Source organism: Stegostoma tigrinum, chromosome 4 (genome assembly GCF_030684315.1).
Source record: "Stegostoma tigrinum isolate sSteTig4 chromosome 4, sSteTig4.hap1, whole genome shotgun sequence".
Classification (NCBI taxonomy): Eukaryota; Metazoa; Chordata; class Chondrichthyes; order Orectolobiformes; family Stegostomatidae; genus Stegostoma; species Stegostoma tigrinum.
In genome coordinates this window covers 107,691,813-107,717,282 of record NC_081357.1, presented here as the reverse complement: position 1 = coordinate 107,717,282, position 25,470 = coordinate 107,691,813, and the positions used below count along the sequence as shown (strand labels likewise).

Here is a 25,470-nt window from a genome sequence, read left to right as displayed (position 1 = left end):
AAGACCAAGGAGAAACCTTAAGATAGCAAGAATCAAGCCAATAGATATTACAAAATGGAACTGTGTTTTTTAAAGTTTTCACTCCCCTCATGTGTTTCATTCCTCTTTTACATCTGTGTGTGCGTGTGCATGTGTGTGTGTGTTTGTGCATTTGTGAGGGGGTATTTATAAACGGATTTAGAGTTTCAGTTCATAGAGTTCAATTATTTTAACTATTTACCCGAACCCAGAATCTAATGATGTGATTTGTGCTGTTTGTTGTTTGTGTTTCCATCAGCCTGGGTCCGAAAATCAGGTAGCTTGGGGAATTTGTGCATTTTTTTTGAAAGCTTAAACTTTTGAACTGGCTCTCTGATGAAGGGTCTAGGCCCGAAACATCAGCTTTTGTGCTCCTGAGATGCTGCTTGGCCTGCTGTGTTCATCCAGCCTCACATTTTATTATCTAAGAATAGTGGGCTTGCTTTCCAGCAGCCTACCCCAGTTAGTATGAAAATGGATATACTCTAGGTCATAAGTTAAACAGCTGAAAATATAAAGCATGTTACTGAATTTTTTTTACAAAGATTATTGCATGATAGTTAGATTTTCTATTTGTCACCAGTGACCACACATCATAACACGGGCTCATTTCATTTGCACTGATCAACCACGAATATCAACTTTGACTCTTTTCCTTTAAACTCTTGCTGTTTCTTAATTTAGTTCAATGCCATAACTTTCAACTATCATTTTGAGTGATCTAGATGAAGAATTCCCTAGTGATGCCTGCTTTAAGTTTGTCCTGTTCTCCTAGAGTACCCTGAACATCAACCACTCTTTTATCTGGAGATGGTAGGAACTGCCGCTGCTGGAGTCTGAGATAACAAGGCGTAGGGCGGGATATACACAGCAGGCCAGGCAGCATCAGAGGAGCAGGAAAACTGATGTTTCGGGTCTGGACCCGTCTTCAGAAATAGGGGAGGGGAATGGGCCTCTTATCTAACAGTGATAGACATATTATGTACCTCCTTAAAGCCCCTATCCCTTTTCAACGTTGAGAAAGCCTTGCCCATCAAGTTATCCTCCTGAATCCTACAGTATCACGGAGATGGCTTTCATCTGCACAGCAACAAGGGTTCTAAGCATAAGGACAATAAAATATAGCCTGTCCAGATGTCTGGTACATTCTAGTATCACCTTTAAGGATTAGACTCAACCAATTCATTATTGCCACGTCAAAAGCTTAAAATAACCGATTTAATATACATGGGCTGCTACAGTTCAAAAGGAAGGTAACTAGCATCTGCTTAAAGGCAGTTAGAAGCAGGCAATAAATTTTCAGCTTTGCCAGCAATATACGCACATCCTAAAAGTTATTTTAATGCATGTTATGTCCAATCATTCTAGTAACTACAGGATACCAAATTCACCCAAAGAAAACGACGTTCATCAATTTATTGCTAACCTAAACGGTCTCTGGGCTAACTCTACAAAGTCCTGTGTCATCATTTTGGGTAAAAGTTAGGGAAAAAGCAGTACAGATCAAATCAAACATTCAACTTTACTCTTAGACCTATTCACGTTTTGGTTTGAGAGAAAAAGGCTGGTGAGCTAGCTTGTCGTATATACACTGTTCACTCCAGCTCCCTTCTCCTGGTTGAAGAATCATTGATGGGAACATTATGGGCCTCTGGTGGTGGAAAGACAGGCTAGGTTGCCCATAATATTCAGGGATGTGTAGATTAGGGGGATGGATCTGGGTGAGATGCTCCAATGGTAGGTGTGGACTTGTTGGGTCGAAGAGCCTGTTCCATACTGTTGCAATTTGATGATGATGATAATGATGATCATAAATTTAATAAAATACTTCAAACCTGCCTTTACTCAAAGAGTGATGACTGTGTGGAACTCACTGAGTTCAATATGAGTGGCAAAATATCAAGGTTATTCAAAGTGCATGTAAGTACACTGGTCAGAGGCATATACTTACGGAGTGACACTCAGTGGATTTCTTTTCCCATTCCTAAGTGAGTTTTGAGGTTGTTTTCACATTATCTTCATTTTCAAGTCCTTGAGTTAAACATACACACCCAAAGCACTCTAGAAAATGTAATTGTTTCAATTTCCCATTTCGGAAAATAAAATTGTCACTTTTTTGCTTTCATCACTACTCACCAGTGTGTATTCAGGATGTACAGATTAAAAGAGTATTATGGTGGGAAAGGTCACTGTACTCATGAATAATGAATCTGAGTCCTGTATTTGTCAATCCATATGCCGACTCAATTTTCTGATTTTACAATGGAAGGATTTGGGAAAAATGGGAAAAAATAAATTCTTGATTGACAGTATCAAAATTTATTTTTTCTCACCCATTCTTGACCACTGGGAGTCACTGGTAAAGCCTGTACTCATTTAACTTGGCGATGGTGGAGAGGGGAGACAGGGAACAGTGAATGCGAACCAATGCTTTAGAAAGAGTCAGTGCGGCTAACAAGGAAGGGAAGGGAAGAAGGTTAGAGGGAAGGAACGGGGATGTCTACAGAGAAAGATTTTGAAAGCAACAAGAGACAATTTCACAATTGTTCCTGCAGACATGGTCAGAGAGTGGGACAAGACAAACGGGCATAGATTAATTGGCTGTGAAATAACTCCACGGAGGCCACTATCCCATCACCAAGTTTATTTGCATGCACATACTAGTTAATATTTGTCTGTCTTCCTCAGAGCTGGCTTTCAGAGTGAACAGAACCTCAGGCACTCCTGTTTTTACCAGTCAGCCAAACCTCCCTGGTTGCCCCAGATTAACAGCCCCTATCAAGAAATGCATATTATTGTATAGCCACTACAGCCACTACAGGCTGGAATACATGATTATCCATGATATAACACCAAGCTTCATTTGGGTGGGACTGATGTTGCAGCTAAAATATTTTATGTTAAACAGGAAACAATTTAAATTAAAGCAAAATTCAATGGATGCTGGAAATCTGAACCAAAGACAGAAAGTGCTGAAAAAAATGCATCAGGTCTGGTAACATTTGTGGAGAGAGAAGCAGATTTAACATTTTGAGTCCAATGGCTCTTTTTTTGGACCTGACGGCTTAAATGGTTTAAATTATACTTAACTGCACGTCATTGAACTTCAGGAATGGGTAGCAAATTGGCCTCAACTACAAAAGCAGAAATTGCTGGAAAAGCTCAGCAGGTCTGGCAGCATCTATGAAGAAAAAAATCAGAGATAAAATTTTGGGTTATGAGCTTTTTTTTGTCCTTACTATGTTCTTAATTTCATTTCTCCACTTCTTATGCCCATATTTGCTGCTGGAAGGACTTCAAAACAGAGAACTCGCATTGAGAGAGAATCCACAAATTAACCCTTGAAAGAATGTGATTAGCATACTTGTACACAATTTTATCTTGAAGCATCTAATTTTGGGCGTCGTATACTCATAGGAGTTACTCAAGCATAATATGCTCATGATAATAGATTTGCCCTGTCGCATGACATTTCCTTTCACTTATTGTGATTAAAAGTATGCACAAAACCTTTGAAAACCTGTTGTGGAAACCTGATGCCCATTGTGACAATAGGCACAAGGAAAATAATTCTCTCAGTTTTGAAGGATTTTCTTTTGAAAAATATACTTCAATTATTTCTTTTACTTCCTACATTATAATCATTTAAGAACCTACTTAGTTCTAATCTTTATTCAATGACAAACAAGTCATGGTTACCAAAACAGACATAAAGCCTTTCCAAAGTCAACATCCTATTGAGAGTTCAGGGCATATTTCATTGTTGCCAACAAATTTTGAACCAGAAACATGGAAGGGAAACAATTCATTAAGTTCTAATATATTCCTTAAATTAAAAGGGGTAGGCTATTGGATCCAAAGAATTCATTCTGCCTGAATTTAGCACGAAATAGTTTAACGCTGTAGTTAATACCAACACTGAAAGGGGGGCATAACATTCAAATGCCCATTTAAACAAAAATCTAAAAATTCATTTGTTGTGTGGAAAGAGTAGGACTCTGATGTATTTTACAATGCAACCTTGGGCAGCTTCCCCTGTCTAAAGAATTCCACAACCACAAACTGTTAGTTCAAGCAGAAACACATTCTCCCCGCGTCTGCGTGAGTTTCCTCCGGGTGCTCCGGTTTCCTTCCACAGTCCAAAGATGTGCAGGCTAGGTGGATTGCCCATGCTAAATTGCCCATAGTGCTCAGGGGTGTGTAGGTTATAGGGGAATGGGTCTGAGTGGGATGGTCCAAGGGGCGGTGTGGACTTGTTGGGCCGAAGGCCTGTTTCCACACTGTAGGGAATCTAATCTAATCTAATCTAAAACACAAAAGATTAAACAAAAATATGCTCGTGCCCTGTTAAAATATAGAGTCCCATCTCTGTCAGATCACCAAAGTCTGTAGAAATTAATGGAAAGGGCATTTTACATGACATAAGAGAATTAATGTTTAATTTGGAAATTGTAATATGATCAATGAAGTGCCTGACCGTAACAAGTAAAAGTAAACAATGTTTTACTCAACCGGTCCATTTGATAACAATATCATTTTTCACCTCTGAATGAACAATACCCTGATTTTTTGCCAACTAGAATGAAAATATAAAAATGTAAGGGCATACAAAATAGAAGCAGGAATAGATCACTCGGTCTTTTGAGTCAATTCCACCTTTCAGTAAGGTTACGGCTAATCGGCAGAACAGATTTCAAGGACTAATGGACGACATTTACTCTGGGTATTATTTTTATTTACTGGCAAAAATTGTAAACCATAATATCATGGGATAACAAGGTGTAGAGCTGGATGAACACAGCAAGCCAAGCAGTATCAGAGGAGCAGGAGAGCTGACGTCTCGGATTGAGACCCTTCTGGGTCTCAATCCAAAATGTCAGCTTTCCTGCTCCCCTAATGCTGCTTGGCCTGCTGTGTTCATCCAGCTCTACACCTTGTTATCTCAGAGTCTCCAGCATCGGCAGTTCCTACTGTCTCTGTAACCATAATATAATGATTCCTCAAGATAAACTAACCACTGAATGCATGCTTTAAAGCAAATATTTTAATTAGACTTCATACGAAACATGTTTAAAATTTTGGAAGCAGAAACATACCTTATGGGTAGACATTTATAGGTACTTGTGAGACATGGATTATGGTGAGCTGTGTGGGACAATGGGGCAGAAAGGCCCATCTCATTCATTCTTTTATGTGTTTTACAAATAGTTTGGGAAGATTCATGCTGGGCACCAATGAGACGCCAAATGATAGTCATTATCACTTGTTAAAAATCTTATTAATGTCACAATTCACCTTATTAAAAACATTCAGACTCCCACCATATCAAACTCACCAAACAAGACATTTGTCAGGAAACCCCTTCGCAAGGAAATCAGGTTCCTGAAGGAGTCACCTCACTGCTTGCTCTGAAAGACATCTCGGTTAGAAACCGGACACCAACATCCCAAGGCATGCTCCATGGGCACCATCCAAACGTACCCAAATCCATAGACATTAGCATCTGACATGTGACAGCCTCTAAGGACCCTCATGGCACGCCTCCGATTCACTTACTGGTCATTTCTGCATTTCAATGTTGTTGTCAGTATCAGCATCCATCTTTGCAATGCTGCAGTTCGTTACGTAGTGCTCATTCGCTCTTCATCTACCTGGGTGCTTACATCATCCTTGCCTTGCATTTTGTGCTCTGCCTCCTCAGCCAGAGATATCAGGCTTGTATTGGTGCTGTCTCACATTGTCACATGGTGGAGACACCAAGCCAGAAAGTTTGTCGGAATTGTCAGCTGGCCTCAGTCGAGTCAAGACTTCCCTTGGGGCAGTTAAGGGGTCAAGGATGACAAAGTCAGACTCCTCTACTTGTAAAGTTGCTGAGTCAAATGGTGGGCAGAACAACACCTGTCTGGACTTTTTCTGTCCTATGGTGGACTGTAAGCCTCCTGGAATCAGAGGGAGTGGGGTGGTGGATGGTTTGAAGGGAGATGAAAGTAAGCAGCACAGCCATTACTTCTGGTGCTGGTTGGGAGTTGTCCTGAGTGATTGAGTAAGCAGCGCAGATGGTTAGTGTACTCGAAGTTGTGATGCGTGAAAACATATTAGTAAAATGTTGCATGCTATAATGAGAGTGGTAGAGCATGGGCATTGGTAGGAGGTAGGCACAGTATTGGAGACAATGGGTATGGTGTATAAGAAAAAAGATGGCGGCATTTGCCCGGCAGAATGGAGAAGGGCATTGATCTTCTTCCTACTATGCACAATGCAGCCATTCTCAACCATTTCTATCAATTCTTTAGGATTTAGCCAAATCTACTGCTCAACTCCCCACATCAAAATTACAACTGAATTTCAAAGCCAGACTGTTGCGAACGTTCACTTACAACACATTTGACCACACAGCGCAAAAAATCACAAGTTGAAGAAAGTAATTTATCAAAAGAAGTACTTTGAGGTACTTTGGTGTGAAAGACATTAAAGCAATCAGGGTATTGCCGCATTGATTAAATATAAATAGTAACAATCAGTTAAATGAGAATATTTTACTATGAAAACAATTGATTTGAAATCTTATTGACCTGACAAGACCAATTGAATCAATAGTAATTAACTCTACAAGTGTTTCTAGTCTGAAATAAATGATATACTGGTGTCTGCTGTTGTAACAGATCCTTGGTGTATTTGGAAAATCTCCTCTTTCATGCAAGTAGAGTACTGCATACAGCTTACACCGTTATTTGAGGAAGAATGTATTTGTATTAGTAGCAGTTCAGAGAAGGTCCACTCGATTAATTCCAGAGATGAAAGGCTTGTTGAATGAGGAGAGTTTCAGCAGTTTAGGCCAATGTTCAGTTGAGATTAAAAATAATGAGAGGGCATCTAATTGAGGTTTTCAAGATGCTAAATGGGATTAATAAGATAAACATAGAGCAAATGGTTTCACTTTGTGGGGCAATCTAGAATGAGAAGTCATAGTCTTGCACTAAAGAATGGCAGATTTAAGCTAGAGATGAGGATAAATTACTTTCTCAAAGAGCCATGAATCTGTGGAAGCAACCATTTTCATAATGCAGTGGAGCCAGGACACTGGATAAACTTAAGGAGGAGATAGACAAATTTTTAACGTTCAAGTGTTATGGGGAGCAAGCAAGGAAATAGAAATGAGGCCAAGATGAGATTATCAATCATACCAAATGGCAGAACAGGCTGAAGGAGCTGCTACTCCTGCCATTAGTTTTTATGATGTTATTGAATGTCTGCAGTGTGGAAACTGGCCCTTTGGCCGAACAAGTCCACACCAACCCTTGGACCATCCCACTCAGACCCATACCCCTATAATCCTATAACCCACCCAATCTACACATCCCTGAACACCGCAAGAAATTTAGCATGGCCAGTTCACATAGCCTGCACATTTTTGGACAGTAGGAAGAAACCGGAGCACCGGTTATGATTTTATACCAAGACACCAGCGAGCTTGGTGGAACTGTTATCACAGGGTGAATGTGAAGGTGTGAAATCACTGAGGGGTGCAACAGGGTGCCAGGGTACATTAATTGACAGTCTGTTGCCAGTGGGCTGAATTTGTAAGTTGGGATGTTCCTGCTCTCATGCTAATTGCTGGCAGTTTTTCCAATATTGGGAATCATCATCGGTTCCTTAGCTTGACCATCCTTGTTCATTACCAACGTTCCCACTCCAGCAGGCTGAATTCAATTTAGCCAGTTAGCACAGTTTGTCTCTTCATAGGTACTGCCAGGCCTGCTGAGCGTTTCCAGCATTCATGGTTTTTGTTGCACCATCTCAACACTGGCTTCAACAGTTGGTGACAGCCTGGTTGATGTGTAATCGCAAGACCAGTGATGGAATGGTGGGGAAGATCAGCAGTGTTGGCAACCAAAGAGAGAAACCAAAGGGATTTTGCTCCATGGTTCAAGTGCCACCACCTCTGCTCCACCAGGTCAATAATTGTGTGGAAGATGTGTCGCTAACCTTTTAACTGAGGAGCTCAGGGCCTTCACTGCAGCAGCTGCCTAAGCTTCTGTTGCAACACTTTGCCACGTCATGGAATTTGCAACAAATGAAAACAGTGAGCTGAGCATTATGGTCCTAGCTGATAGTAATATTGGACTTATCAGATCCGAGAATGAAACCTGGCATGATTGTTCACATGTTTAATTTTTGCAGTTGGCTAATGTTGTGGTTAATGATTGAAACATGCACAAGAAAACACAATATCTTGAAAAATAGAACATAAAGTTTATTACACAAAATAATAAATAAAACTGGAAGTACGTAGAAAAAATTGATTTGGAAAGATCTGAACATAATCATCAATACAAAGTTTCAACCTGTTTTCTAACACAATCCTTTACAAAGGTTTGATCCCAGAGAAATATTACTCCTATCTCACTTTTTAAAGAAAATCATAACTTTTTCCAGTTTCTCTTTCTTGAACTAAGGAGACAATTTTACAAGGAAAATCATAACATTTCCCAGTTTCTTTTCCTTGAACTGAGGGGACAATTTTACAATTCCTTTGCAACTCTGTAGGCATGAACCTCTCATAATTCTGATGGCCTAAATTTTCTCAATCCTAATAAATTGAAGATATTTATCTAAATTTTCCTGGCTTGGAAGCTTCACAGACTCAAAACCACCTTTGCTGAGGTGACTGGATTGATTCTTTATTTGGAGAAACTGTTCTACCTTCTGAAATGTACTCTGGGTTCTTTTGAACAAAGCCTTTGAACATTCTGTTCTGAAGTCAAAATGAAAACAACTGCCTTAATTTATTTATACAGTCTGTTCGAAAAACAATAGCACCATTTTAATTACAGGGCTCTTCCCAGGCACTCAACTGCAATTATGTGCTTTCTAGGAACTGAAATATTTAGTTCCAAATTGACTTTCTGACTTTGAAAATAAAATTTCATAGGACTAACCAAAATCCACCTGCTTCTATTTAAAAATCAATCCAAATTCCAAAATATATTACATTTTTAATCGCACTAAACTTCAGATACAACTATTATGAACTGAAGAGGTTGAGTTCCAGCCATTGAATCAAGCCATGAACCAAAACACAGGTGAACTCATCCATCTCCCTTGACATGCCTGTAAGTTTTTAGGAGGCTTTGTATTGCATCAAGCTTTGGGCTGGTCATCTATATCAGCCTTCTGAAGCTTTACCCTAAGAGGGCATCATTTGATTCCGCTACTTCAGTATTATTATGGGAATGTACACCCAACCCTCCCCTGCCCCAGGAAAGATAGAATCTGTGATACCACTTCCAGCCAGAGTGATTGCAGCCCACTAATATATCTTATGTCCCACTGTGAGGAACTCTCTTCTAACCAAGCCTCTAAGTAATGTAAATACCGAAAGAACTGCTGATGCTGTAAATCAGGAACAAAAACAAAGTTGCTGGAAAAACTCAGCAGGTCTGGCAGCATCTGTGAAAGAAAAAATAGAGTTAAAGTTTCGGGTCTGGTGACCCTTCCTCAGAACTCCTCTAAGAAATGTGATGGCCTTGGTATCTGAGCCGGTGCATGCAATAGTGGTAGACATTAACACAGTTCATTCTTCCTCGCCTTTCTCCTTTTCCTCTGGAGAGCATTAGTTTCTCTTGCATTTCTTCTACTTCATTCAGGACAGAGGTGGATCATTCTCCTGGAATCCTGCAATGATGAAGTTGGAAGGGTGTACCATCTGTGGCCACTATAGGTGGATGTATGTGATGAGGTTATATAAGGATAAGAAGTCACAATAGCTTTTGGGGTGATTAGGGATTAGGAATGGCTGTGCAACTTTCAGGCTGGTTAGCTCAATTGGCTGGACAGCTAGTTTTGTGATGCAGAGTGATGCAAAAAGGATGTGTTCAAATCCTGCAATGACAGAGGTTACCATGAAGGGCTCTCCTTCTCAATCTCTCCCGTTGCCTGAAGTGTGTGGTGACCTTCAGGTTAAACCAACACCAATTGGTTGTCTTTGAGAGAGCAGCCCTATAGTCTGGTAATACCATAGTGACTTCACCTGATTTAAAAGGATGATAGAGTCATTGCAGACCACCAAATATTAGGCCCCCTGCCCCACCTCTAGGCAGAGTATCTCTCATTTCCTTCTGCTCACAGGCTTCACTGTTGTTTCCTCTCCCTCAGCCAGATATGAATTAATTTGTCCTTGATAACCTGTGGTAATTGTAACTGAGAATCTTATAAATGTCACTGGTTCATTTTGATTATTTTGAAATTTATGTAAACCCATGCATGGTTGTGAGATACTGCTAAGTTGAAATTATGTCTGCGGAGTCCAGATAGTTTGATGAGTGTGGCCATGTCAATGTATTATTAAATGGTACAGTATATGAAGCATGGCCAGCCAGGAATCTCTCCCACTCTCACTGCCTGCTATTGGTGTAAGTTGGAAGGATTTTTAAGTTGATATTCAACCTGTTTGGCCACATTATAATTGCATTTTGCGTGTATATCAAGTCCTAGAGTGGGACAAGAACCCCACACTTCCATTTCAGGAATGTTGCCCATTGCACCAGAAAACCTCTGTTTTAGATTGTAACAAAAGAGTCACCAAAGATACAATGAATCATATATCCTCTTTCAGTGCTGTAGGCATTTACTGTATAATCCTACAGTTGTAAACGTAGCTGAAGTAATACTGCTAGCTCTCACCCCTTGTCAAATATCATCAAACACGCTGGGTCTAATGTTTGAATCCTCACATAAATTTCAAGCACAACAACTAAACTACACAATGGTATGGTTAGAGTCCATGATCTTTGTTTTCACTAATAATTTCCCTGGTGGATTTGAGTCATTTTTAAGTAAAAATATGTACAAACAAATGTAAACAGCATAAAGTGCAATGTGCTTTCAATGTCTTGTGCAGTGAGATGTTGAAACTTTTCTACGTTCTTTGATCTTCTTAAGGTTAGTCACATTGAAACAATAGCTCAGTTGAGAAAATTTTAACAAGCTGTGACAGTCCTACTGAAAATTGTGTCACCTTGAGGCCTCCTCCAATCATTTTGGGGATTCCAAAGGAGCTGAGACCCATTTTCTTTATAATCCTCGAGGGGAATTCAATTTATGAAGACAGTAGTACTATTGTCATTCTTCACTTATCATGTACTACAAGACAGAAATGTAGCATGCACTAGTAGAAAGATATTCTTGTACAATTTTTTAAAATGAAATAATTGCTATTCAGATAAATGAGAAAACTCTTGATGGATCAGAGCAATAGTTAAAACAAATGGAGCTTGGGCTTTATCATTTGCTTAACAGGGCTTGGTTCAAGGTCTATTGCATGCTTATGAGAGGCTAGAGGTATGTCAAACTGAACATATCATACCAAATATTTTGGTAAGAGAAGAGAAACACATCTGGTGCCTGTCAACAATCATTCAACATAATTCAGTACAAGCAGGTTAAAAGCTGAATGTTGGAATGCAAAGCAGTTGCTACTGAATCATTTCAGTTGCAGGGGATTTCTTTCACATTGCTATCATTAGAAATGTTCCAGGTTAAAGCATGAAATATGTTCTAATTGGACAAACGGCAGTAGCTAGCTATTCACCATTTGTCTGCTGATGTCTTACCAATTTGATCCATTTTGTTCTTATTGTTTCAGCTCTCTCCAGTACGTGTTAACAATCCTATTCTACCTGTTGGGGCTTGTTACAGTGACAGACTATTGAAGAAAAGCAGGAGCTGATGAGAACAAATAATTGGTTTGACTTACCTCATAAATCATTAAGGTCAAAGGTAATAATGTGTATGCATTGGTTGCACTTAAATGGGGCAGAAAAGATTTGCTGCAACTCAAATGTTGCTTTGGGAACTGCGGATCTTGTGAACAAGAGTACTCGAAGGAGGCTGCCCCAAGCAGGAATTGCAGTACAGGCTGCTCTGCTGACTTCACAGGTATGTTTTGAAGTAAACATTATGAATAATAGGACACAATAAAAGCGATATCTGAGAATTTTTATGACATAAATTCTCAATGAGATCCTTGAAAATACAAATAATGGCAGGTGCCATCTGAGGAGCCTTCGTGGATTTCAACAGTGCATCTTGTAGTAAATCTTGTAAACTGCAGCGATCGAACATCAGCAATTGAGGGAATGAACATTTGTGTCTATGGTGTTAATCAAGTTCACTGCTTTGTCCTGGATGGTATCAAGCTTACTGAGTGTTGCTGAAGCTGTAGTCATCCAGGCAAATGGGAAAGATTCCATCATTCTACTGATTTGTGCCTTGATGAAGCAGGCTTTGGGGGTTGGAAAGTGAGATATGCAATATAAGATTCTGAGCATCTGACCTGCTGTCATAGCTATGACATTTATACGGCTAGCCAAGTTCAGTTTATGGTGATTGGAAAACCTCAGGGTGTTAGTAGTGGGCTATTCACTAATGGTTAACATTGTTGAATATCAAGGATGCTGGTTAGATTTTCTTGAGATCATCATCGCATGGTACTTGTGTAGCATGAGTGTTATTTGCCACCCATTGAGACCCACAGCCTATGCAGTATCCAGAGCTCCCAGTTATTTCTTGGTTTTACATGTAGTGAATCAAGCCCTGGGGGTTGAAGACTGGCATCGATAATCCTGGGGGCCTATGGAGGAAGCCAAGGTGGGTTATTCACTTGGCATTTCTGGAAATCATGGCAAATGCTTTAGTCTTATCTTTTGCATTGACATACTCAGTTGACCTATCATTGAGGATGGGGATATTTGTCAATCCTCCACTTCCAATGAGTCATTTAATTGACAACTACCATTCTCAATTGAATGTGGCAGGACCATAAAACTTAGATCTATTCTGAAAATGATTGGATGGGACTAATATTGCAATATTGGTTGAGGGGTGAAAGCTGCCTGACAGTTAGTGGAGGGGGAGGAGAACGGTGATGGGTTAATTAACTTTCAATCCAAGATTGCTTAACTTAATGATTTCTTTATCAGTCATCATTTTTGGTGAAGTTTCCGGCCCCTTTTCTGTTCTGCACATTCTCAGAATGACGTACCTGAAAATGGAAACTTAATACAAAGGACTGCAGAATCAACCAGATATTAACTCTGTGACATTACACAATCCAACTTATTGCACCATGGTGCTACTCAATTTAAATAAAAATATTTTAGTCCATAGTCTCATCCCACCCCATATTTCCTCCAGCCCTAAAATCCTCTATCAGAGGATGAGAAACAGAAGAGCTCTTTTGAAGGGTTTTTTTTGGGCTATAGGTTCCCAAAGTGGAAATATGAGGTGCTAACCTGCATATAGCTTGTAAAATCCTCTATGCTGTTTTTGTTTTCCAATTTTGGTCTCTTATGTATTCCCAATTTTATTTATTCCATTATTGGCACTGACAGCTTTGGTTGTCAAAATACTAATAGGGTTAATGTCTGGAACTGTGTCAATTGCACCTCCCACAATGATAATGTTAGAGGACACATAAACATGAGAGCCATGACAGGAATTTGATGATGCCTTCAAACTGTACTTGTGCTGTATATTGCTCTCTAATAATATGTATTAAATTATGCATTCTTTAATATGTAACAATTACTGTTTGAACCTACCAGCCTAGTAATCTCTCTTAAGATAGACTAACCAACATACAATTCTAAGCTCTGGAATTCCTTTCCGAAGTCTCTCCACATCTATATCTTTCTCTTCTTGTTTAAACGGCTCTTAAAAACATAAAACTTTTAACCAAGCTTATCATTCATTACTTATTTACTCTGTGCATGACTCAAATTTTGTTTGATAGTACTGCTGAGATGCCATGGAACATTTTAGCACATTAACACCACTATTTTAAACAAATCGCTCTTGGTCTGGTCCTTCTATTATGCCTCTAATTCCCTGGGTGCTACCCTCCTCCTACAGGAATAGCACATATATTGGTAGGTTTTATGCACATTCTGTCAAACAGCACAAGGCACCAACGTGTCCAGAAGGTGTACAACCAACTTGAGGTGTTGTTTTTACTGCTTGCCACTGCTCCAAGCCCTTCTGCTCACCCAAGAGACCTTCAACCACCATCAGGTTAGCCTCCACTAGTCTTCTCCCAAACAATGGACATCAGTGGCCTCTGTCTGCTACATCAATGACAAGGAAAGTATACTATCTAATGGCCTGCACATTTTTTTTAGTTTGATTGGATAACTGGATTTGCAATCCTCCTTTCAACAGTCATTTGTTGTCATATTTTCCTTGGCAGTATTGGCTCATCCCCAGTATTGGCTCATCCCAGTACAAATCTTACTGACCTAGAATCAAAGTAGAATAACACTGTGGTATACTTGATTTAGATATGTTGTAGATTATGCCTCCATGAGAATATTCTCCATTTCATGTTATTAAATTGATGGTATCAATAATGTTGAATAATCCAATTAATTTCTAAAATAATACGGTACAGTAAAAGGTCATTTAATCTCACTAGGCTGTTACAGAGATAGCAGGAACTGCAGATGCTGGAGAATCTGAGATAACACAGTGTGAAGCTGGATGAACACAGCAGGCCAAGCAGCATCAGTGGAGCAGGAAAGCTTGACGTTTTGGGTTTGGACCCTTCTTCAGAAATGAGGGAGGGGAAGGGGGTTCTGAAATAAATAGGGAGGCAGATAGAAGATGGATAAAGGAGAAGATACTGTGGGAGGATACAGACAGGTCACAGAGGCAGGGTTAGAGGCAGTGAAGGTGAATGTAGGTGGGGAGTTAGGGGGGGATAGGTCAGTCCAGGGAGGACGAACAGGTCAGGGGGACGGGATGAGGATAGTGGTTAGGGGGTGGGGGTAGGGCTTGAGGTGGGAGGAATGGTTAGGGAGGCGGGGACTAGCTGGGCTGGTTTTGGCATGTGGTCTGGGGAGGGGAGATTTTGAAGCTTGTGAAGTCCACATTGATACCCTTGGGCTGCAGAGTTCCCAAGCGAAATATGAGATGCTGTTTCTGCATCTTTCGGGTGGCGTCATTGTGACAATGCAAAAGGTCCAGGATGGACAAGTCGTCCGAGGAGTGGGCGAGGGGAGTCAATTGAAATGGTTCGCGACTGGGAAGTGTAGCTGTTTGTTTCACACCATGTTATCTCACTAGGCTGTCTGGTGTCTTTTTTACATACAGGTGCCCTCCCATTTCATCTCAACCTTCCAGCATACCTTTTCATACCCTTTTTCTCTCATGTTCTCAATACTTCACATTTCAAACACGACAACAATAGAGGAAGGAATGATCTTTATATTGTTAAATGAACTGAAGAAATAACACACTATCAACAAATTTAAAGATAGAAGCTTTGTTGGGAAAATGTCTACTTCCAGTTTCACGAAACAACATGTTTCCTGATAGTTCTGTCAACACAGAGGTCTTTAACCTTTTTTAATGTCTGACTTTGCTAAATCCCACTGTATTAATGTTTAACTGAATCATTGCCCATATTCTGCTCATGCAATAAAGAGGCAGCTAAATATTTAGGATAACAAGGTGTAGAGCTGGATGAACACAGCAGGCCAAGCAGCATCAGAGGGGCAGGAAAGCTGGCACTTCCGGCCGAGACCCTTCTTCGTTGAGGGTCTAAGCCCAAAACATCAGCATTCCTGCTCCTCTGATGCTGCTTGGCCTGCTGTGTTCATCCAACTCTACGCCTGGTTTTCACTGATTCTCCAGCATCTGCAGTTCCTGCTATGTCACGGCTAAATATTTACTTCATTTTGTGATTTCTTATGGTTTTGCCTTCAAAAAATGGAAACATAACGGACAATTGTATTCATAAAATTACAAAAACCCGAATTTACCAGCAACATTTATTAATGATTTTATTAAAATCAGATAAAATCGGAAGTATTTAAATGTCATTGCTGTTTTCTAAATTCCCTCTTGTCCCGCACACGCTCAGCCCCCAATTCTCACATACAGAAAACGCACTGAGCGGAAACCCAGCTTCCCAGTTCATTGGTTACTGCCAAAAGTTCCCTTATTTTCACACATGATCTTATTTGGAACAGTTGTTTTTATTTGCGCGACACCGAAACACTAATGTGAGCGGACAATTCACGCATAGGGAGCACTACGGGCAAGATGTTTACTGAGGGAGCACAAGTTCTTTGGACACAAGTTCTAAGAATTGTCTTCTGCTTTCGTCAAAAATAACAAACAAGAGAAATCCTAAATGGCAATGAACATGCGTACGAGTATTTTCCAACAAAAAGTACGGGTTAACGATCAGGTAGTTATCTCAAGGAGTTCAGAGTTTAACGGGTCGGTTTTAATTTAATCAGAAGTTTCCGGTTCATTTACTTCACGTTCGCAAGTTCCTACACACCGTTTGACCCATTGATTAACTAATTTATCGATTTCCGTAGAACTAAATCAGAAATAAACCAAGAGATCAGAACTAACTGATCCCCGGATATGCAAAATGCTCTCTCGTTTAAGAATTAATGATTGAACACATTATTCGGTCAAAACCCTGTCAAACACACTTCTCCCCGCGTACTGAATTCGCGCTATGATACTCCGATGAACGTGCAAACGAATTGCTTGGTTATTCTAACGTAGGTGCCATTTTTTTAATGGGTTAACACCCTGAAAAATGGCTTGGTACAAACATTAACTCAGTCATAATATCTCACCCTATTCGCATTCTTAACTTCTAAGTTGTACGATACTTTTATCTTCAAGACAGTGCATTTTCTCCGCTAGTTTTCAAACTCTTCCTGAGTCTACCGATTTGCTGATAAGATTCCATATAGAGGAGGGTGAAATGAAAGAAGGGGTGAAGAGGGAGGTTTAGCACGCTTAAAATAAACATTAATTAGTGTTTGTCCTTGCTCGGGGCTATGTAACGTTGATAGGTAGACCTATCCCTCCTGTTCCATGACACACAGCCTGCTCCCACATGATGTCATGAGTTGAAACATGATTTGCTGTGTTTTGGAGTGGGATGGGCAGGCCACAACAGCAAGGTGGATTCAGTTGAAAGGTTCAGTAAAAGTGAAGTCAGTGTTGATGACAAGTGTTGCCTTGAAGTCAGTGCATGATCACAGCGGCTTCCTTCGTTTGCGCGCCTTCCAAGGGAATCACCATCAACAAGAAATAGATGAGCGTCAGAGAGATTTAAACATTTTGCGGGACAGAGTCTTCACTTTCTTCTGCTTCTGAGTGAGTGACGATCGCTTGTTGAGTAGCGGCCTCTCTCCAGGACTGGGTCTGCAGCATTAAGTGAAATGCCGACTGACATCTCGCAGCCTCCGGGGCTGAGCTCCTCGCTGCCCCTGAGAATCCTCAACAAGGGGCCCGGTTACCTCCGGAGGCAGATGGAGGGCAACCGCCGGAGCCCCCTTAGCGCCGTGGAGAGGCTGGCGGCCGACAAGGGCAAGTACGTGAAGAGCCCGCAGCTGGTGGCAGGCGGTCAGGCGGAAGCCCGCTCCGGTAGCTCGGCGTCGGGCAGCCTCAGCAGCAACAGCAGCAGCAGAGGTGGTGGTGGAGGTGGAGGCAGAGGTGGTGGTGGAGGTGGAGGTGGAGGTGGTGGTGCTGCTGGTGCTGGAGGTGGGAGCAGCGGCACGGACAGCTGCCCGGGAAGAGGGGAGAAGCCGGCGGGAGACCCCCCACGAGGTGACCAACTCCCGCACGCTCCCTTACAGCGGGACGGCGGCGGCACCGCCATCCGCCGCTCCAAGCGGCAGATGAGGCCGGACTCGCTGGTCATCTACCGGCAGAAGTGCGAGTTCGTCAAGGGGTCAGGCGGCGTGGCCCGGGCCGCCAACCAGAGCCTAGTCCGCCGGCTCTTCCAAGGGGGCTCCGTCAGGGACAAGCAACAGCTGCCGGCGTCACCCGAGGTGCCCAAGGTCATCATCAAAGAGAGAGGGCCGGCGGACACGGGCTGCGGGGATGAGGAGGAGCAGCAGCCGCCGCCATCGCCGCCACCAACGGGTTCGGTCACGCCCCCAGCCCCGAGGCCGGTTACCACCGTCCTCCAGCGGCGGGTCAGCAAAGGGGGTCTACACCGCTCTCAGTCCGACATCAGCTCCCGCTACTCGAGAGCCTTCTCGGAGTTCGACAGCTTCTTCAGGTACTGCGGCCTCGAGCCCGACGTGATCGACGACCTGGGCCGCGAGAACTTCACCTCGGCGTCCGACACTGCGCTGACCGTGCGTGTCCGGAGCGTCAGCACGCCCGACTCCGACAGCGATTTCTCCCGCCACAGCGTCCAGGAGGACCAGCGGCCGCTCGAGGAAGCGCCGGCCGAGCGCAAGCCGGCGTCCAGCCTCTCGGTCATCGAGCGCAACGCCCGGGTCATCAAGTGGCTGTACGGCTGCAAGCGGGCAAGGGAGTCCACAGCAGCCGAGCTCGTCTAGGCATGCGGACCCCTGACGGAGAGGGGGAGGCTCCTCCAATCTTCTCCGCCCGTAGAAGCGTTGCTCAGTCCTTGCAGACTCCTCTTTGCAGGGGGGTGGGCGAAAAGATGTTGCGAACTGTGAACCAGCAGTAGCCAGAGCTAGGAATGCGCAGCAAATCGCCTCTCGCCTGTGTGTCTGGGGAGGACAGTCTGCTCCCCAGCGTCACCTCTTCTTACAGTCCTGACTGCATCCCCCGGCGGGTAAAGAGGATTTGCATTTTCAAATTCAGTGTACATCTACCTTTTTTGCTTTGACAGATTTAGAGATGTTCTGGTGGCCTCGGTGCAAAATTTAGAAGAAACTATTCTAGTAGAGACTGTTGGAACTGAGGGAGGAGGGAAGAGACAGGATATATTCATTCTATTTAAGAGATTTATTTTATTTTCTGTGTTCAATACAGAATCTGTTTTCATTTTAAACGGTATTGTCATGAACAGAAGTTCCCAATTGTCTGTGTGTGCCGTTGATGTTTATTTTGATGTTTATATATTCTTTAAAACGTCGGAGGATCAAAAGCTATCGAAGGTAAGCAAAAGTCTATTACAACAGTCAGAGATAAGTGTGGAGCTGGTGGAACTCGGCAGGCCAGGCAGCTCCAGTGGAGCAGGAAAGTTGACGTTTCGGGTCCCTAAATCAAATGAATTATCAAATGATAACAAAGTGTGGAGCTGGATGAACCAGCTCCACACTTTGTTATCTCGGATTCTCCAGCATCTGCAGTTCCCATCATCTCTGAATTATCAATTGTACCCGGTGTGGCTACCTCTACATTGAGGAAACCAAGCGGAGGCTTGGGGACCGCTTTGCAGAACACCTTCGTTCGGTTCGCAATAAACCACTGCATCTCCCAGTCGCAAACCATTTCAACTCCCCCTCCCATTCCTCAGACGACATGTCCATCATGGGCCTCCTGCAGTGCCACAAGGATGCCACCCGAAGGTTGCAGGAACAGCAACTCATATTCTGCTTGGGAACCCTGCAGCCCAATGGTATCAATGTGGACTTCACCAGCTTCAAAATCTCCCCTCCCCCCCACCGCATTCCCAAAACCAGCCCAGCCTGTCTCTCCCTCCCTAACCTGTTCTTCCTCTCACCCATCCCTTCCTCTCATCTCAAGCCTGCACCTCCATTTCCTACCTACTAACCTCATCCCACCTCCTTGACCTGTCTGTCTTCCCTGGACTGACCTATCTCCACCTATCTTCTTTTCTCTCCATCTTCGGTCTGCCTCCCCCTCTATCCCTATTTATTCCAGAACCCTCTCCCCACCCCCTTCTCTGATGAAGGGTCTAGGCCTGAAATGTCAGCTTTTGTGCTCCTGAGATGCTGCTTGGCCTGCTGTGTTCATCCAGCTTCACACTTTGTTATCTTGGATTCCTGTACACATTTGTCACAGACCTCAAAAGGCAGCATTTTTCATACCAAATACTTTGTGATAATTTTAAAATGAAATCTTATGTAAATATCACTTTCAGTTTAAAAATATTAAGTTTTTAGTGTCAATTTGATTTTAGGTTTTCTTGCTCAGTTTACTCTGATAGATATATTGCCACACACAGCTACTGTGTCAGTGACTGTTTTGAAACACATTATTAGAAAATGCGCACTAGGGGCAGAAGCAGACCATTTGGCCCTTCTAGCCTGTTCCAGCATTCAATAGGACCATGACTGAGCCTTTATCTCAATTGCATACTCCCTTTTAAAATCTGGGCAGTTTATCTATCTCTTTCTTGAATACATTCAGACATAGATTTTGGGTGGATATTTGTACTGAATTACTTTGGCTTTGACTTTGACTTTGTTCTTGGAATAGTTGTTAGACTATTTCACTTTTAATTCAAATGTTGTTCTTTCTAGTGCCCCCCCCCCCCAAACAAGTACAAAAGGAAAGCACTACAGATGCCAGTAATGGGAAGTAAGAACAGAAAATTCTGTAAATATTCAGCAAGTCTAGCAGCATCTGTGGAGAGAGAAACAGTTAAATTTTCAGGTTAATGAACATATCAGAGCACATATGATGCTTTAATGCTGAATCAAATATTTGTTGATGCTGACTAGTAGGAGAAGGAGATGTGCTCACAAGATTACCTGGCCAATCCTGACTTCTGTCTGGGAAATGTTCTGCCCAGTCTCTTCAATGGCATAAAGAAGGGTACGATTCACTATGACAGGTCAGCGAGCAATCACATTTTCTTTCATATGACAGTGTCTCACTTTTGACTGATTCTATTTAGTTATTTAGTGACATTAACCCTGGAGATTACTGATTATGGAGTTTGCTTCCTGTGTTCAGAGATGTCAACACTACCGTGCTTTGTTTAACCACCATCCAACCTGACTCCTTTACTACCAATGCTGGCTCGCAGTGTTTACTCTGCTGTGGAGTTCCTTTAAAGCTAATTCATGTGCCGAGTGAAAGCACCGTCACTCGAATGATTTGAGAGTTGCAGACTTCAAGGATTTACATATTTATGACTCAGTTCTAAAAAATTTTGTCTATACACAACTCTTCTCTATTGATAGCTTATAATCAAGAAAATAAGGGAAGCCTCCAGAAAATCAACACGGCCCACCAAACTGTGATTTCTCAGTGGTGTTTGAGACAGAATTTGCCAGTTTTATTTTGAAAGTAAAGTACGAGAATAATATGCTTGCTCTGCTGCTCAGTGCCTTGAGTGAGAATGAAGATGCCTCTAAAGAGAGAGAGAGATTTTACATCTGTATAGTGGTTATACAAAAATAACATGGCTCAGGTTTTCATTGACTTGTTGAGGACAATTTTGATTGAAAAATACTATAAATTTTGCAATATCAATTTAGGCATCCATTTTACATGTCTAGATTTTAATTTATGTTGACTTAGGATAAGATCAGAAATAATGAAATCAGTGAAAGTCATTGAGTTGTGGGCAGGTGTCTGTAGTTCCACATTATCTTCAGACTGAAAGACTTGCCAGGATCTGTTGAATACAATGTCACTAAATACATTAACTCGGATTTCCACACTTGAGCTTCTCTCTTAAAAAGCAGCTGCCATTATCATGGTACAAAGGATTAAAAAAGGAAACTGAATGCCTACTGTTTTTTTGCATTCAATACCTTGTACAATTTAGAAGCAGGACTATGCTATTCACCCCCTTGTACCATTCCTGGTCAACAGAAGCATGGGTAACAAACCCTGAGGCCTTTTTTTTTAAAACAGAAAAATCTTTACTTACTGCCATGCGGGCCTGACTGGGAGGTGAGTTATTTTTACTTGCCCATCCCTAGTTGCCCTAAGAAAGTAGTGAGCACTAGCTGCCATTTTGAACCTGTGGTAGTTAAGAATTAATGGCATTGTGGGTTTAGAATCAATCTGGGGTAAGAACAGCAGGTTCCCTTTCACTGAAACTGTTTGTTTTCATAAATATGTTTACCTCATTTTCAGTATTATTAACCATTTCCAGAAATTTTCATGAGAACTTGGAGTTTGAGCTCTGTTTCTGGATCAGTAGTCCAAGTCTTTGCTGGACCAGTGATACAACCACTACGTACCAATCCCCAGCTCTACTGTTTGTGTCAGTACGTCATGGGTTTGCAAAAGTGGCTTGGGACAACTGAGGAATGCTTGATTTTCATTGTGTGATGTTCCAATCTGTTCTGGCTCAAATTGGACATTCAATGTGTGGAGCAAACCAGGAAATCTCTCATCCAAAGAGGCTAGCTCCGTTGAAAGAAAACATTTAAGTTGGATCTGAATCATTTTGATTGGAGCATATAAAACCATTTATACTTGCTCTCATAATTAGCAAGATTCCACTTTTCTCATGCTAAGTGTTTTTATAAAGAATGGCATGGTGGCTCAGTGGTTAGCACTGCACCAGGGATGCAGGCTTGATTCCAGCCTCAGCTTTTGGGGAGTTTGCACATTCTCCCCTGTGTCTACGTGAATTTCTTACCACAGTCCAAAGATGTGCAGGTTAGGTGGATTGCCATGCTAAATTGTCCTTAGAATCCAGGGATGTGCAGGCTAGGTGGAGTAGCCATGGGAAACGCAGGCTTAGAGGGAACAGGTGGAAGATTAGTCTAGGTAGAATGCTCTTCGGGGGGTCATGGATGGGCTAAATGGCCTGCTCCCACACTGCAGGGGATTCTAAGTCTTCAAGGAAACAAGCTGTGCAACCTGCAAGGTATCGCCTTTCACTCCACATGCTGATTGGCATACATATGTTGAGTTCATTTGTGCACCGAAGGCAAAATAATTTTGTTGTATAAACAATTGCTAATATTACCTTGCTTATAGCCTGTAGATATGAGAAAGAGACAGATGTGCTTTTCATATCCACTAGAAGTGTCTGCTAACTGTTGTTCTTTATTAAACTTTGGACCAATAGCAATTCAATGGTCAAAGTGTCCAGAGATTAGTTAAATCCTTCAAGAGCTTCTGTTTACAGTATGCTGACTATCTTTCTATTAAATAGTTTGTAAAGAGCAGTAATAAGCCAAAAATGACAAAACCATTTATAAATGGTGGCAAGAAAGAAAAATGAGCTGCCATTTTTAAAAAAAAAGTTTGTCCTGATTTATTGCATAAAAATGTCTTCACATCAGCGAAACTGTGGGAGATAAGTAATTTTGTAAAATCAATTGTTACTTAAATTTCTTAAAATGCATTCCTAATTTTACCATTCTGCCTCAAAGCTAAGACATTTGGGAGCATATAAATGTGCAATAATTTTAAAAATACTTGCTCAATAAGTTGTTGTATCATTCAGACTTGGACTACATCCAGCTTGAAAAGTTACTATTCTTCAGTGTGAGGTGAATCTCTGGTTTGAACTGAATTTGTATTGAATAAGCTGGAGGAGTCCTGTTTCATTTCTGCTGACCTGATAACATTTACTGCCTCTGTCACAGCATCTTTGCAATCTAGTATAAAACAAGGAAAATGTAAACATGAGTGTTAAGATTTCCTTACACCCTACAAACTTGTACGCACATGTTCTGCTGCAGACATAACTGTGAAAACAGCAGCTGAATAGCTCTTCTGGGAGAGCAAAGCAAGCCACCCACTCTATTCATAGGATTTCTATTTATTACAGTTTTCTTGGTGTTTGTTATTATTAGGAATGTTTCATTATGCTTTCAGTGAGAAATTATTCTATCTCAAACATGAACTAAGAGTAATTTATTACTGGAATTACTCCAACATTTGCTAATACTCGTCAATGACTTGGTATCTTTAAATAAAGATTATATGAATACTGGTGTTTGAAAGGAAAATACCAATTAGTGTATATTTGTAAAAATAAATCAGTGTTTTATATATTGACAACATAGGCTGTAAAGCAGCTTTATGTAAAGAGTATAAGAATATCCTTGTATTTTATTCATTAAAAGAATTTTATATTAAAAATGTTTCTTCAATAAATATCAAATTTGTTTTTTGGAAATTTGCTGTGCATAAATTGACTGTCACAATTCCTATGTTGTGATATTGACTATTCTTCAAATGTACCTATATGGTTATAAAGTGCCTTAGGATGTCTTAAGGTCATGAAAGGCCTTTTTTTTTCATCTCTCCTGTTCTTTCTGCACATTGCTCTAAGCATGGCCAAGTTAGTCCGTCAGGCCTTTGTAAACTACCATTCAGTTGGCAACATCTGCACACAGTCATGTGAAAGTTGCCATGTCCAGAGAATTGTTAGAACTTGGTACTCACTTTACATGGAGTCATTGTAGAAAGCAGCATGGATTCATATAAGGGATAGTTGGATAATAATATCATTATATTCGTACATTTTTTTTAGGAAGAATATTAAATTGGAGAAGATTCAGGGAAAACTTTTCAGGATGTTGCCAGGTTAGCCTGGGATGTCTTTCACTGGAGCGTAGGAGCTTTGAGGGGTGACCTTATAGAGTTAATAAAATCATAAGGGGCATAAATAACTAGGGGGCATATCTTTAAAGTGAAAGGAAAAAGTTTTAAAATGGACATGGGCAACTGTTTTGCACAGAATGGCAGTTCATTTATGAACCAGAGGAAGTGGTACACTTTAAAGCACAAAACTTGAAATTCTGAGGAAGGGTCACCTAGACCCAAAACGTTTACGCTGATTTTTTCCCCACAGATGTTGCCAGACCTGCTGAGCTTTTCCAGCAATTTCTACTTTTTTTGTTTCTTTTTATTTACAGCATCCACAGATCTTTCAAGTTTATGTTTAAAAGACATTTGGATAAGTACATGAATAGGAAGGTTCTGGAGGGATATGAACCAAACGCGAGCAGGTTGGACTTGTTTTGTTTGGGAACTTGATTAGCATAGATCAAAGGCACCAAGGGACAATCGTGTTCCTCCCTCAGTCTCCTACGCTCCAAGGAAGGCATGCCCAGTCCATCCAGTCTGTTCTTAGTTGCATTTATGCAAATCCAGTTCACTTGCAGAGTTTAAGTTATCCAAAATTTGTTTATGAAACCTAAATTAATTCTTTGGTTAGATTGATGGGATGAATGTGTCCTTGCCTGATTGTTGAGACAGAGTACAAAGTGAATTTAGTATGAGCCTACAAAACCCTAATTTGGCACTCATTACCATGCTCACTCAATGAAGTAACTGGAAGGTTGCTGGAGGAAGACATAGCGGTTCTGCAGGAAGGACCACTCCTCTGATGTTGAAGCTGTATTTAGAGAAGCATGACATTGATAAAGGGGCTTTACATTCTATTTAGTTATACTATACCTGCCCTGGGAATATTCAATGTTGACATATGTGCAATGTCTGTATTGTTATCATTTACTTTGATAAACACAAACATGAAAATAAATAGAAAGGAAACAAATATTGATACTGAAAAACTACAGATATTATATCGACAATAAAGCATCAGATGCAAATATTTCTCCTTGTCATGCAGCCAATGCAATTATAATCTTAGTGCACATAAATAATCCTGTCAAACTCCTATATAATTAATCATCCATTGTGGTTGACCAATGCGCATTGCATGACAGCATCCTTAGTTTTAGCCACATATATAGAAGATAGGAGCAG

The 25,470-nt window shown here is 41.2% G+C and overlaps 1 protein-coding gene across 1 annotated transcript; it reads left to right on the top strand.

The window, feature by feature from the left end:
- The first annotated feature begins 15,945 nt into the window (after positions 1-15,945).
- fam110c (family with sequence similarity 110 member C) lies at positions 15,946-23,779 on the top strand. Its single transcript, XM_059645598.1, has 2 exons — positions 15,946-17,529; positions 17,626-23,779. The coding sequence occupies exons 1-2, from the start codon at positions 17,268-17,270 to the stop codon at positions 18,396-18,398; spliced, it is 1,035 nt and encodes a 344-aa protein (XP_059501581.1). The 5' UTR covers positions 15,946-17,267; the 3' UTR covers positions 18,399-23,779.
- Positions 23,780-25,470: the final 1,691 nt, after the last annotated feature.